Source organism: Pelophylax lessonae (assembly GCF_965119305.1).
Source record: "Pelophylax lessonae genome assembly, chromosome: 8".
NCBI lineage: Eukaryota > Metazoa > Chordata > Amphibia > Anura > Ranidae > Pelophylax > Pelophylax lessonae.
The window spans coordinates 12018118-12033725 of record NC_138775.1 but is presented as its reverse complement, the minus strand read 5'-3'; the positions used below and the strand labels follow the sequence as shown (position 1 = coordinate 12033725).

The 15608-nt window shown below is 45.8% G+C and overlaps 1 protein-coding gene across 4 annotated transcripts in view; it reads left to right on the top strand.

Annotated features, from left to right (window-relative positions):
* Nucleotides 1-15608, top strand: part of SEMA3F (semaphorin 3F) — a 171950-nt gene that overhangs the window by 132510 nt on the left and 23832 nt on the right. For 2 of the 4 annotated variants that reach the window (XM_082265463.1, XM_082265464.1), the window contains exons 6-12: nucleotides 634-717; nucleotides 3929-4022; nucleotides 9679-9798; nucleotides 9916-10055; nucleotides 14913-15027; nucleotides 15117-15186; nucleotides 15275-15419. In XM_082265463.1, coding sequence (XP_082121589.1) covers nucleotides 634-717; nucleotides 3929-4022; nucleotides 9679-9798; nucleotides 9916-10055; nucleotides 14913-15027; nucleotides 15117-15186; nucleotides 15275-15419 — 768 coding nt within the window. The remainder of the gene's footprint in view (nucleotides 1-633; nucleotides 718-3928; nucleotides 4023-9678; nucleotides 9799-9915; nucleotides 10056-14912; nucleotides 15028-15116; nucleotides 15187-15274; nucleotides 15420-15608) is intronic. The other 2 variants (XM_082265465.1, XM_082265466.1) reach the window with 1 other exon arrangement.

The window sequence follows — 15608 nt, the reverse complement described above, 5'->3', positions numbered from 1 at the left end:
ATTTTACAAACAGCCACTTTGTAAAGTGTAGAGCCTCTACCTCCTTAGTAAATGACCCCTAAAGTGTACATTGGCAGGCGGTGTATATGGTCAGCATGTTAATTGAGTTGGCAAGTGGTGTGTATGGCCAGTGCATGAGCGTTGTAGGGTTGGTGTGGTGGTTTGTGACTTTACTCTCCATAATTTAGTGCTGTTTGTGTGTGAAAATTATTTTTCTACTGAAGGTGAGTTTATTTCTCTATTGTATATTGTGGTGATTATCTCATATCATTGATTCCGTGTTTTTCATGTGCTGTACATTTTAACATTTATTCTCTGAATGTGACCCCCCCCCCCCCCTCCGTGCTGCATGACCAGTTCTTTGTATGTGACCCGTTACCAGGAATATAGTCCGTGTCTATGTATGCATGTTCTGTGTCTGTGTGCACACTCTGTGCAGCTCACATACCCCTGTTTACATCAATGCATCCCAGAACTAACACCTAGGATTAGGGCTAGAGCCTCCATCTGTGCCCTGTGTGTCCACCATCCGTGTCGTGTGTCACCCCCTTCGTTCCTGGCGGTGTTCCTCTTCCTAACTTTAACCTGAAAGTTCTTCAGGTCTAACTCTTGTTGCCGTGCTCCTCTCTTCAGGCCTCAGAGCACATGTCGCTTCCCGGAGGACGAGGGAGCAGAGCAGCAGATTTCCCGCCCAGCCCAGCACCAGCAGAACACAAGGTGGGGCCACTCCCAGGGGCCCTTGAGCCCCCCCTTCCCCATCCAGATTCTGGGGCAGTGACAACATTTAGCCCACTTTCCTCCTTTCAGTGTGACGTGAAACAAATTTTGACTTTTACCCAACAGGCCGGTTCAACACAGATAGAGCAGAACCTGTGTGAAGATACAACCCACAAGAGGCCAAAACTAACAGTCATTAAATGTTCAATACAATAAGTTGCATCAGTGGGGATTACCTTATTGTTGTAGCAAGACCTTTTCTATCACAGACTAAGGTGCAAATGGCCATGCAGCAGTTTAAATATTGATAAATAGGCTCCAATATGATGCCGGTATGGTCACTAAATCTTTATTTTTCAACCACAAAGAACCATTGTCAACATACATATTGCCGAATTCTCAAATCTTTACAGTGGTGTTGGTATTCAAGTGTGGCTCTAGATTTGCTCAAATTATGTTTCTTAATGGCTACATCCCACCAGATCGTTCTGTTGCTTTACTCACCATTATGAGGTACCAATCATGGAATGTAGACTATATGGCCAAAGGTTTCTGACCAATTGACCATCACGCCTAAATGATCTTGTTCCAGTTTGGTGAAGGCTCTTCATCTTGTTTCTTAAAGGCCACATTCCACCAGATCCTTCTGTTTTACACTTGCCATCACCATTATGAGGTACTGGAGTGTAGACTATAGGGTCAAAGGTTTCTAACCACTCAACCATCGCACCTACATTATCTTGTTGGACATCCTATCACAAGCACATGGCAATTAAAATAGAGTTTGTTTCCCTTCCCCTCATGGCCATGAATTTGAAGTTGCCCAGCTGTGTGGCAGCCTCCAGTCTTCTGGGAAGGCTTTCCACAAGATTTTGGGTGTGGTGTCTATGGGAATTTGTGTCCATTTGTGAGGTCTAGTACTGGTGTTGAATGAAAAGATCTGGCTAAAAATTGGTGATTCAATTCATCCCAAAGGTATTCAGTAGGGTTGAGGTCAGGCCACTCGAGTTCCGCCACACCAGACTGGTCAAGCCATGTCTTCATGGAGCTCCCTTTGGGCAGAATCATGCTGAAACAGAAAAGGGCCTTCACCAAATTTTTACCACAAGGTTGAAATGCACTGAAATGTCTTGGTCTGGTGCAGAATTAACAGTCCCCTTCACTGGAAACACCTGACCACAGTCATTTGGAGAAGGGGTCCACATTATTTTGGCCATATAGCATATTATACGCATGTGTTAGCTGAAAGTCTTGGTGTTACTTTAGAAACTGCTTGACTTGCTATAGCAAGATCCTTTCTATCATAGACCAAGGCACAAATGTCCATGTAGCAGTTTAAATATGGATAAATAGGCCCCGATATGATAGTATGGTTACTATATCCTTCATTTTACCACAAAGAACCATTGTCAACACTTACTGCCAAATTCCCAAATCTTTACTGGGGAATACATAATCAGCTAAGCGTGGCTCTAGATTTGCTCCAATTATGTTTCCCAAAGACCACATACCAACAGATCCTTCTGTTGTTTTACTAATGTCATCACCATTATGAGGTACCAGCCATGGAGTGTAGACTACATGGCCAAAGGTTTCTGACCACTCAACCACCACACCTATATGATCTTGATGGACATCCTATCCCAAAGACATGGCCATTAATTTGGAGTTAATTTCCGTCCCCTCATGGACATTCATTTGAAGTTTCCCCCCTTTGTGGTAGGCTCCAGTCTTTTTTTGGATAGCTTTCCACAAGATTTTGGAGGGTGTCTCTTGGAATGTGTGCCAATTTGTAAGGTCAGGTACAGGTGTTGGATGAAAAGAACTGACTCGCACATCAAACCTAAGAATGGGCACCAAAAAAAAAAGACCTGGCTCACACATCAGGCCTCACATTGGGCAAAAAAAAAGACCTTGCCCACACATGAGGCCTTTTTTGGGCACCAAAAATAGACCTGGCTCACCATTGTCATTCCAGTTAATTCAAAAGGTATTCAGTAAGGTCGAGGTCAGACCACTCAAGTTCCTCCACACCAGACTGGTCAAGCCATGTCTTTATGAAGCTGCCTTTGAACACAGTTATGCTGGAACGGAAAAGGGCCTTCACCAAACTGTTACCGCAAGGTTGAAATGCACTCAGATTTCTTGGTGTGTTGTAGTATTACCAGTGCCATTCACTGAAAACACTTGACCTCAATCATATGGTGGGGTCCACATTCTTTTGGCCATATAGTGTACTGTACTCATATGTTGGATGAAGGTCTTGGTGTAAGTTTAGAAACTGCTTGGCTTAGTTTATTTCATTTTATAAAAAGGTAAAGATCTGAGCACCTTAGTATGTAATTTTGGCTCCTTAGACTGTAAGCTCTTGGTGCTTTTCCACTGCATGGAAACGAATGGTTCGGTTCGCTTTTGTGCTTTTCTACTGCTGGTACCGTATGGTATGGTGTAGGAACGGTTCCGTACGGTACGCGGCGCTTTTCCACTACATGGAACCGAACGGTACGGCTCGCTTAAACAGTACCACCTCCAACAGGGCCGTACCGGTACCATATCCCACAATCCTTTGCATGCAGCCTTGACTGTTTGTCACTACTAGCCACTGATTGGTCAGAGAATCATTGTTATCCCACCCACTTTACTTTAGTGGAAAAGCAAACCATACCGAACCGTTCCAACACCGTACCATGTGGTACCATGCAGTGGAAAACCAACAGAGCCAAGCAGGGCCGAGTGGAGCCGAGCCGGTTCTTGCAGTGGAAAAGTGCCATCTGTGTGGCAGGGATTTAAGAACCTTGTGTGCCAGAGATAGCCAAGAGTCAATGTTGCCACCATGTAGAAGATCTAAAAAATCTACGTAAAGCAAGTAAACTGGACACATAACCTTTTTGCCATTGAGCTTTGTTGTCTGTGCTTCACCATAAGTGTATCGGCACAGCTTGTTAACTGTCCCCCATTGTCCTTTCTGGTCACCACCAGTAAGCCTTCATTATGTTTCAAATTCCACCTCTTCAAAGGAGCTTTTTTTTGTCTTCATGGGTTGGGCATTCCTTGGCAGATCTTAGAATATCCATTACCTCTGCATTCCAATAATATGGACAAGAATCCAGATTCTTAAATGGGCAGCAGGTTATGGTTGTGGTGAAGCACCACACGTGTTGTGACGCTGCTGGACGTGTCCTCATCTCTCTTCCTCTTGTCTTTCACGCAGGATTATATCTTTTACCTGGATCCTGATCGTGTGGAGTCAGGCAAAGGCAAATGTGCTTACGACCCCAAACTGGATAGCGTGTCTGCGCTCATCAGTAAGTGACACTTTTCTATTCCGATCTTGGATTGTAGGATGAGACGGTGTAAATCCTTTCCTTGCTCATTTCCCATATCTTCTATCCGGCCAAAACATACTTTTATTTCTGAGCTCCTGCAAAGCGGCCTGTCTGGTGGGACGCTTCTATCTACACCACCAGAATACATCCTGAACTTTATTATGTTATTCCGAATATTTAACCCCTTCTAGACCAGAATGCTTCTGTGGTGGCGATGTTTTAAGTGATAATTAATTTTTTTCAGTCCTCAGGCACAATGTATCAGACTGTCCTTCCTCTACCCTTGACATTCAGAGATAAATTGTAGCTTAGACAATACTTAAAAAAAAAAAAAAAAAAAACTTTAGGGTCGGTTCACACCAGTACAATGCCAGACATCACATGTGACTCGAACCCCATTGCTGTGCCGATTACATGTGCGATGTCTGTGCAATGCGAATTCAGCCATACAAAAGTATAACATGTTTGTTATTTTTAAACCCCCAAAAAAATGAGATTTTAATATCACTTGAAGCTTCAAAAAAGCTTGCAGAGTCACTGGTAGGCGCAGTCCTACCCCCAGTAGGCGGGCAGCGGGGATGCCGATGCAAGGTGCTGGAATATTTTTAGCACTATAAGTAAATAACCAAAAAAGCAGCGCTCCCAAAATGAGTAAATTCGAAATCAATTTAAAGAGGAAGTAAACCATCCTCTGCAAGTTGTACCTATAGGTAAGCCTATGACAAGGCTTACCTATAGGTACTGTAAATATCTCCTAAACTTGTACCGTTTAGGAGATATTTACCTTCGATGCATCCAGTGACGTCACTGGTGCATGCGCTATGAAGGAACGGCCGCTGGTGCCGTTCCTTCAGAGCCCCGTGCCGTGACTGTCGGCTCCCGCGGGCGTGTGTGGGAGTGACGTCACCGCGGCTCCGGCCAATCAGATGGCCGGATGCCGCGATCCCGAAAGACGGGCGACTAGACATGTCGCCCGTCATAGAGGTGAGCGGACGGCACGGCGGGGGCTCGTTCTAAGGTAAGTATTTCATAATGAGCTAGTATGCGATGCATACTAGCTCATTATGTATTTCTCTTTCAGGTTGTAAAAAAAAAAATTTTACCGAGTTTACAACCTCTTTAATACATTTCATATTATGAAGTCAATATGTGCAAAAAAATGCTTGAGTGTATAATTTATAGTGATCCAATAAAGTGCAAAAACTGAATACCGTATAAATAGCAAAATATCACAATGTGCCCTGTAAGTGCATATATAAATAAGATTAAAAATCAATCAGAACAATTCATAATAACCATGCTGAACCTATGCATAAAGTGCTTGGTGCTTAGTGCAAATAGATCTATATTGATCACATTAATTACACCTTTTAATAACTCCTAAGCGCAGATTTAAAATGATTTTACTAACTATATTTATAGCAATGATTACTGTAGTAATGTCACTGATCGCCCCAAAAGTGTCAAAAAGGTCAGTTAGGGGTCAGATCTGTCCGCCGCAATGTCGCATTCCCGCTAAAGATCGCAGATCGCCGCCATTACTAGTAAAAAAAATAAATAAATAAATAAAAATGACATAAATCTTTCCCCTAGTTTGTAGATGTGATAACTTTTGCGCAAACCAATCAAAATACGCTTATTGCAATTTTTTTATTTTTTTTTTACCAAAAATATGTAGCAGAATACAAATTGGCCTAAAAGGATAAAACAAAATTTGATTTTTACATTTTTTTTTTTTGGGAATGTTATATAGCAGAAAGTAAAAAATATTGTTTTTTTTTTTTTTTTTTTTTCAGAATTGTCGCTTTTTTTGTTTATAGCGCAAAAAATAAAAATCACACAGGCGATCAAATACCACCAAAAGAAAGCTCTATTTGTGGGGAAAAAAGGGCGTCAATATTATTTTGGTGCAGTGTCGCACGACCGCGCAATTTTCCATTAAATTAACGCAGTGCCGAATCGCAAAAAAAACTGGCCTGGTCATTAAGGGGGGCAAATCCTTCCGGTCCAGAACTGGTTACGCTAGTGTGCATGGAGCCTAAGATTGACAGAAACTGCTACTTTGTATTTTTTTTTTTTTAACCATGCACTTTCTTTGCCTTTTTCCGGTGGATTGAACTACACTCTTATCAGCCCATCTAGTGAAAACATAGACTGTTTGGAATAAACTACTTTAGATTCTTATCAGTTCCTCCAGTAAACACGCTGTCAGTTGAGAATGACACTTTGTGATGGACTGACAATGTACTTTGTTACAATTTGCCCTGTCAAGGATATACAGAAACATCAGGAAGCACTGAGAGAGCCACTTAAGAGTGTACTCCCACTGGACACAGTTGATAGGAACCATGTCTGAATAGGATTGTCCCCCCTCCTAACTCTCCTTCTGGATTGTGCGGTATGCTTACATCATCACCTCTGCCAACCAGACTACACTGATGTTGCTTCTGTTCTTCATGGGTGCTCAATGATCTATGAGACTTCTGTGATCGGGCATGGTTCGTGCAGGGGCGTAACTACAGGGGTTGCAGGGGTTGCAATTGCAACCGAGCCCCATGCTCCAGGGGGCCTGTGCGGCTCCCCTGTACACCTGGATAGGAGGGGCGGCGGGGGCAGCATGTAGAGAAATCGCTGTCCTCCTTTTTCCTCCTGTAGCTGCAGGAAGGAAATGGAGGAGATTGGTTCCTCTGTATGCTGCCCCTGCTACTCCTCCTTCACTTGTTTTCTGCTGTCTCTGGGCCCCTGTGTGCTCCCCTGGTCCCCCCCCCCTACTTTGCTCCCTTACCTCTCCTGCCGGCTGCTGCAGGGATGTGTCACAATAGAGAGCCAGGAAGGGGTCAGTAAATATGTAATTTACCAGCTCCTTCCTTTTCTGAATGGACAGTCATAGTCAGTCACATTGTAAAAAAATAAAATAAAATGATAAAAAATAAACAATTAAAATACCAAAAAATAAAAACTACTGACACCAGTGGGTGAACTTCCAGGATCTCAAAGGTCACACTTGCGACAGGGCCCTGACATTCCACCACCATGGGGAGGCCCCAAGATGGCAGGAGGGGGGCCTGCTGCAGACATTGTGAAAGGGTCCTGCTGCAGGACCATAATAAAGGGGCCCGCAATGAGAGTAAAGGGCCCCAGGATCAGTGGGAAGAGCCCGAGGCTTGAAGGGAAGGGCCCCGGCCAGGGGTCCGGGGGGCCCTTCATGGTTTCTTGCACCAGCGCCCTGAAGGTTCTAGTTACGCCTCTGGGTTTGTGCCCATATTGATGTGAACTGTGGCCCAAGCTACCTCTTCCAAGCTGTCCTAGGCACAGTTTGGAACGCTGGACTAAGGGGATGAGCAGTTAAAACGATACATCATGAATGGTACCAATAGATGGACCAGGGTCTCTTCAAGAAGGAGTCAAACAGGCCGTGTCATGTGGTGCTAAGCTGGTTAACCCAATGTTTGGAAATGTTACTTGGGCAATAATATTCTAAGGTTGGAAAATCTCATTGACACCCTTTAGGGTATTTATGTCAATCCAGCCTGCCAGGTCTTGTTATGTGGCCCTCACACCCAGGTATGCAGCTGTTAGGTGGTGGAACTCCATTCCGCCACTTCTGGGTCTCTCCCTCCACTCCTGCTCTCCGCTGTCACGTGTAAACACAGAAGCCTTCTGTTTTTTTCAAGGGACAGCTTTGCTCTCTGTGGCTCTAACAGATGTTTGCACGCACTCACTTTGGGGAAAGTTCTCCAGAATCTGAGAGAGAGAATGATCTCCCTGCAAGGCGAGGCAGAGCTGCCTACACAGGAGGGGACTAGAGTTGGAAACAAGGGTAGTAGAGCCGCCTACAAAGGGAATGCCTAGAGCCGGCCAAGTAGGGTAGAGTATTAGTGATCAACCGATATCATTTTTTTTATTGTCGATAGCGATATTTTGGTCATCGCGTATCGGCCGATATTAGGCGATATTTTCGTACATTAGAAAAAAAATTTTTTTTTTTTTTTTTTACAGGTACTCTTGTGGAGGGATCTGGGGGTCTAAAACACCGCAAACCCCTCCTCTGCACTTAAAAGCATTCAAAACGCCAATGGCTGTTTTGAATGCTGTCATTTTTTTTTAATTTGGCGTCGAGTACCCGGAAGTGACGTCATGACATCACTTCCGGGTTTTTACTTGGAGACCCGATCACACCAGAATGCGGCTTTGATCGGGTCTTCTCTTCGGCGGCCGTGCTGGCTGGTTGCCTGGGTCTCCCGGTGGGACGGGAGACCCGGGCGACATGCGGAAGGAGGCGGGAGGGGTCGTCCCCTCCCGCTCCTTGTAATGACTGCCGAGCGGCTTCTCAGCCGCATCGGTTGTCATTAAAAGACAACCGACCGGTGGCTATGGACGCCGGTACTGGGGTGATACCTCTAACTGCAGGCATCACTCCGGTACAAGCACTTTCCCGAAATATCGGCAATATCGGTAACCTCGGGGGCCGATTCCGATATATCGGGGAAAGTGCATATCGGCCCCCCGATATATCGGCTTTGCCGATAATCGGGCGATCCATATAGAGTATAAATGTAAGGAAGCTTGGGGAGGGTGGTTAGGGTTGGGGTTGCACACTGTGCATAGAACTCCCCTGAACTCTGCACTCTGTATGTAGCGCACTCCTGCATTCTGTATGCCGCATACTCCTGAGCACTCCCATATATCTGAGAAAATAGATAGTCTTATAGATACAACCACTCCTTTTAGGGCCACCACAAATGTTGATGTGGCCTGCAATGAAATTGAGTTTGACACCTCTGCTCTAGGGAGACGATTCCTACCAACATGTTGCGTGCTATTCTTCAGCATGTTTAAAGTACCTTAAACAGTTCATCCACTGAGCATGCCACCCCTACATATGGTCATTTTAAGGACTTGTGAATACAAGTTTTTGGTTACATCGGCTTCAGTCAATGAAAATGCAAAAGCAGCTCCTAGCAGCTTAGATGGAGGTCAGAGGGACAGAAGCACCGTTGATCTTAGAAGCTTCCCAAACTGACCTCAAATGCAAACCCAACAAAACTTTTCTCAAGACCCCCCCCCAGTCTCTAATTAGACTGTCCCCAGTGAGACCAGAATTTAGAAGATTCCAGCAATTGTAAAAATAACCATCATGGGTGATTATTGACGCCTGTTCATCATACAGATGAGGTTGCATCAGAGCCCCATTACCAGTCCATTGCTCAATGCATATTACCCATAGAGTCTTATAATGTTTCGATGGTGAAGTGATGGGTTAATGTACAGACACAGCTTAGGAGCAGCTGTGGGTTCTAAAGAGGAGGTCCATCTGGAGTAATAGACAAGACTGCCAGAACTCATTCCTGCTAATCCGCCTTCTCCCCCCCATGTGAGCCCTCCCTTTACCCCTCCACCTGAGGGGCTTTCGTTACAATCTAAGGTCGAGACTCTCTAATTAATCAGGAGCAGCTGTTGGGCCAAGTGCCAGCCAGATAACTGTCGGTCAGAGCTGTGCTCGCTATTATACCGCTCTGATCCAGCCAAGTCTAACTTTACATGACTGTATCTAAACATGACCCAACAGTTGTGACCTGCAGATGTGTTTTGGGTACCTTGAACTTAGAACATAACCTCTGACCTCCTTTTACAGATGAGGAACTCTACTCTGGTGTCTACATCGACTTTATGGGCACAGATGCGGCAATTTTCAGAGCGATGGGCAAGAAGGCAGCCATGAGAACCGACCAGTATAACTCTCGCTGGCTTAATGGTGAGTTCATACCTCAAATGGGGACATTACAGGTCTCCGGTGTCACCTGATGATGGGTTATCTATACAATCTGGCTTCTGGTCTTTACATCAAAGCTGTTTATTTTTCCTTTTTTAGACCCCGCTTTTGTCCACGTACAGCTGATTCCGGACAGCGCAGAGCGAAATGATGACAAATTGTATTTCTTCTTCCGGGAAAAGTCCACCGATGCCCCTCACAGCCCCACCATTCATTCCCGTATTGGGCGCGTCTGCTTGGTGAGTAAGAAGATATCTACTGGTGAGATTTGGCAAACTTATGCTGACCATTATAAGCTCTGGTTTTGCCCTCAAATGTACAACCCAACGCTAAGCAGATATAAAAAAAAATCCAAATAATGCAGTATTAGGGTAGCAGTTAGACAGCCCATAGATGGGGTGGAAGGAAAGAAAATCCCTAGATTGCAAAAAGTCAAAAGTATCGGAACGCCTGCCTTTACACACACATGAACATTAATGGCATCCCAGTCCGTAGGGTTCAATATTGAGTTGGCTCACCCTTTGCAGCTATAACAGCTTCAACTCTTCTGGGAAGGCTGTCCATAAGGTTTCGGAGTGTCTATGGGAATGTTTGACCATTCTTCCAGAAGCACATTTGTGAGGTCAGGCACTGATGTTGGATGGGAAGTCCTGGCTTGCAGTCTCGACTCTAATTCATCTCTAAAGGTGTTCTATCGGGTTGAGGTCAGGACTCTGTGCAAGCCAGTCAAGTTCATCCACCCCAAAATCCCTCATCCATGTCTTTATGGGCCTTGCTTTGTGCACTGGTGCTCAGTCATGTTGGAACAGGAAGGGGCCATCCCCAAACTGTTCCCAAAAAGTTGGGAGCATGGAATTGTCCAAAATGTCTTGGTATGATGACACCTTAACCACTTGCTGACCAGTCACTGGGACTGTACTGCGGCAAAGTGGCTCGATTCCGTCCAGCGACGTAGACCTACGTCACTGGACTCCTCCCCCTGTAGGTGGCGCTCGCGCGCTGCCGGAGGCGCGCTCCCGCTGTTTTCAGTCACAGCGGGAGTCGGGCCAGGGGAGGAGCAGCGGCGATCGCCGCTGCTCTTCCCCGATCGTCGGGGAATCGAGTTTGGAGATCCGCCCGCTTGTGTAAACAAAGCGGGCGGATCTCCTAAGTGACAAACAGTGACAGATTGCAGGGTTCAGCATAGCTGAACATGCGATCTGTCCCTGTGTCACTCAGTCACCTCCCCCCCCCCCACAGGTTAGTAAGCACCAGGCATACATTAACCCCTCCCTCTCCAATAAAATTAACCCCTTCCCTGCCAGTGTCATTTTTACAGTAACAGTGCATATTTAAAGCTCTGGTTACTGTAGTATTGTCACTGGTACCCCCAAAAGTGTCAAAAATGTCAGTGAAGGGTCCGATCTGTCCGCCGCAATGTCGCAGTCCCGCAAAAAAAATCACAGATCGCCGCCATTACACCAAATATGACAGAAATCTTTCCCTTAGTTAGTAAACGCAATAACTTTTGCGCAAACCAATCAAAATACGCTTATTGTGATTTTTTTTACCAAACATAGGTAGCAGAAAACAAATTGGCCAAAAATGTAAAAAAAATGGATTTTTACATTTTTTGGGGGGAATTTCATATAAAAAAATGTTAAAAATATTGTTATTTTTTCAAAATAAACGCTCTTTTTTTGTTTATAGCGCAAAAAGTAAAAATCGCACAGGTGATCTAATACCACCAAAAGAAAGCTCTGTTTGTGGGGAAAAAAAGGACCTTAATTTCGTTTGGGTACGGCATCACACGACCACGCAATTGTCAGTTAAATTCGCACAGCACCGAATCGCAAAAAGTGGCCTGGACGATAGACAGCAAAATCCTCCGGTGGTAAAGTGGTTAAGAGTTTCCTTCACTGGAACTAAGGGGCCAAGCCCAACCCCTGGAAAAACAACCGCCCACCATAATCCCTCCTCCACCAATTGATTTGGACCAGTGCACAAATCAAGGTCCATAAAGATATGGATGAGCAAGTTTGGGGTGGAGGAACTTGACTGGCTTGCACAGAGTCCTGACCTCAACCCAATACTTTTGGAGCACCATTTCTCTCATTGACACCAACAACAGGCCTCCCAATGATGGGGCACTATTCATCTACCCTATACCAAATGTGGCGATGTTTACTCCCACCGTTGCCTGGAAAATTTCCATTCCTGATAGCCACAGTCCAGCCCTCGTAAAGTCTAAAAAACAATAAACTGGCCCTTTGTTTAGAAAGTTTGGAGACCCCTTTTATAGTGTATATATTTATATCTCTGTATTTAGTTGTTTTCCCGGAGTTAAGCTTTAAATCCTAAGATCTTCAAATACTTTGTATCACTGTCACCGAGTATGCAGAAAATGTGAGAATCCTAAAACGCCACTAATAACTTTGTTACTTTGTAACATCTGCTTCCTCCCCTACCCGTCTCTTTCACACACTATGGTGCCCCAGTTACATCCAAATTACCTTAGCTGCCCTGCCCATCACCATTCATGCGCTAACATGATTTCACAAAGAATTCTTCACTCTCCTGCCAAATGGTGTCTATATTCCTCCAAAATCAATTCTCTCCACTTATTTCACACTTTAGAGATTTTCCTCACTCAATATGGCGTACGTGTATTCAATTGTTAGAATGAACCCCCCCCCCCCCCCCCGGTTAATACACTGAAATGGGTTTTCGGAGAATTTCTGATTTCTAGTAAGTCTTCTAGGACAGGGGTTCTCAACCTAAGTGAGACCAGGAGCCAGGGAATTCTTCCAAAACCTTCCATGCCTCAACAGTAAAGGAAAAAGTTTATACTTACACAAAAAAATACATGGGAATGCAAAATATGGAATAAAATGCTGGAGGGATCTGGATGGGACTGGGTGTCACTGTGAGGCATTGTAGGGTGGGTCATAGACAAGTGCAGAACTAAAAAATGTGATTTCTTTTTTTTATCATTTTTATTTATGGCATGAAGGCCGGGACCGAAAAAAGCCCGTGGTGTACGTGCCCCTGGGGTGGCAGCCCAGGGGTGCAATAATTCTCACTGGTGGGGCAGCTCACCTTGAGTTTTTGGCACCTTGGTCACTGCACTACACTTACTTTTTTCACACCTGCCTCTTGGGACGGGCCTTTTGGCCTGGACCAGAGGAATTTTTTTATTCCTGGCCGAGGGGCCTGTCAAGGTCCTGCACCTTGACACCACCTGCACTTCTCCACTTCCCCTTCCCCTTTTGTGTTGTGTGTTTTTTTTTTATTTGTAGTTTGTCACCTTTCTTATTCACTTTATCACAATGAGTAGGGTGTGGGTCCTCGGGCCTACCTTGAAAGTCTTGGGAGGGGGTGGACATGGCCTTCTGGCTTAGTTCGCCCTCTCTCATGGGGTCTCCCTTCGGGGGAGCCCCACCTAGTACTTGGGGTGGGCTGTTTCGGGAGTTATCCCTACCCCTAACCCTAACCCTAGGTTTCGGCCGGGCAAACCAAAGTGAGTACCTCAGTCCCTGTCGGGAGTCTTGCGCCCCGGGGGATCAAGGTCAGGGTCCACCCTCTTCGGAGGAGGATCATTCCGCACACCCTGTGCACTTTTTGTGTACTTCACATTTGCGTGTGTGCACTTATTTATGCACCGGGTGTTAGTTTGAGTGTGTTCACACACCACGGGCTTATTAAAATAATAAAAAAAAAAACATTTGATGTGATGTATCATTTTTTAGAATCGCTGTTATATTGTTATTGTTTTTTATAAACAAAGCTGTGTCCGTAACACTTCAATAAGGCTACGTTCACATGTTGGCGCTGCGGATCACAGGCAGAATCACTGCGATTCTGCCCGCAATCCGGAAATCATTGCAAATCGCGGGACGCCGGTGCGTTGCCGTAGATTTGCAATTGCACCACAAACGGTGTGCGATGTTGCCGCGAATTCCACCTGCTGAATCGCGGTAACATCGCGCAAACAAAATCGCGGGTCGCATGACAAGAGCTTCTTTGGGGCGTCATGTGTCCCGCGATTTTGTTTGCGCAATGTTACTGCGATTCGGCAGGCGGAAATCGCGGCAACATCGCACAGCGTTTGGGGTGCCATTGCATATCAACGGTAACGCACAGGCGTCCCGCGATTTGCAATGATTTCCGGATCGCGGGCAGAATCGCGGTGATTCTGCCCATGATCCGCTACGCCAACATGTGAACTAAGAGCCGGTTCACACTGAGGCGACACGACTCCTTACTACTTCGGGGGTGACTTGTGCATTACATTGCACCACGACTTCGGAGCGACTTGCAGGGACTTCACATAATGGAAGTCTATGCAAGTCGCTCCGAGGTCGCCACGTAGTAGTACAGGACCCTTTTTCTAAGTCGGAACGACTTGTGTCGCTCCTATTAGAACGGGTCCTGAAGCGGTCAATGGACCGCGAGGGAGCACGACTTGTCAGGCTGAAGAGTCTCCTGATAAGTCGCGCTAGTGTGAACTGGCTCTATGCCCCGGTTCACACTGGGGCGACCTTTGAGGCGACCTGGTCGCCTCACAGGTCGCCGCAGGTCGCCTCCCATAGGGAAGCTGCGGACCCGTTCTAATAGGAGCGACACAAGTCGCTCCGACCTAGAAAAAGGGTCCGGAGCTTCTTTGGGGCGACCAGGAGGCGACCGCCATAGACTTCAATGTTATGAAGTCCGTGGCGGCCGCTCCAAAGTCGCGGCGCGCTGCTCGCACCGCGACCTCGGAGGTCGCCCCGGGAAGTAGCGTCGCGTGTATGTGAACCGGCGCTAAAAGTCGTAAGAAAATGTTTTTCAACAAAAAAGAAAAAAAAAGTAGCAATATAAAGGTGCCTCTCTTTACCGCCAAAGCCCATTGGATTATTGTAGACCACCCAAAACTGCCTTCACTCTGCCTATCCTAAGTCCCGTTCATTATTATCAAAGGGACAGATTTTCTCATCTCTGGTTTCCATTTGTTTTTTGCGGAAAACAAAAATCTGACACAAGAATTGGATACATCGGACTCCGCAGTGTTTACTATCAAGCTTGCATTGAAATGTTGAGTCTGATTCTATGTTTCTGTATGGTGTCACCTCTTACAGAACGACGACGGTGGTCACTGCTGTCTGGTGAACAAATGGAGCACGTTCCTGAAAGCTCGGCTCATTTGCTCGGTGCCCGGTGCGGACGGAATAGAGACACATTTCGATGAACTGCGTACGTAACGTTCCGGACGAAGGTTTCTGTTGGGTTTTTCTTTCCTATTCGCTGTTCTGCTTTATATAATTTATTTGAATCTTTTACAGAGGACGTCTTTATCCAGCAGACACAAGACAGTAAAAATCCGGTCATCTATGCGGTCTTTTCAGCTTCTGGGTAAGCACGCCATTCTCTCCTTATGGATCTTTCCTTAACTCCCATCGGGGGAAGTCCCTCCTTTTCTGATTGTCTCTTCCCTCTGCAGCTCCGTGTTTAAGGGATCGGCGGTGTGTGTGTATTCCATGGCCGACATCCGAATGGTGTTCAATGGGCCCTTTGCTCACAAGGAGGGCCCCAACTATCAGTGGATACCGTATACAGGGAAGATCCCCTACCCACGCCCCGGCACGGTAAGCGTCATTCCACCATAAAGCGCACTCCAGATAATATATAAGATTACCACCTAAGAAAAAAAGTCGCCATCGACCATCTTAACCACTTCTGGACCGGTAGATTTTCCCCCTTAATGACCAGGCCATATTTTGCAATTCGACACTGCATGACTTTAATGGACAATTGCACAGTCGTGCGACTCTGTA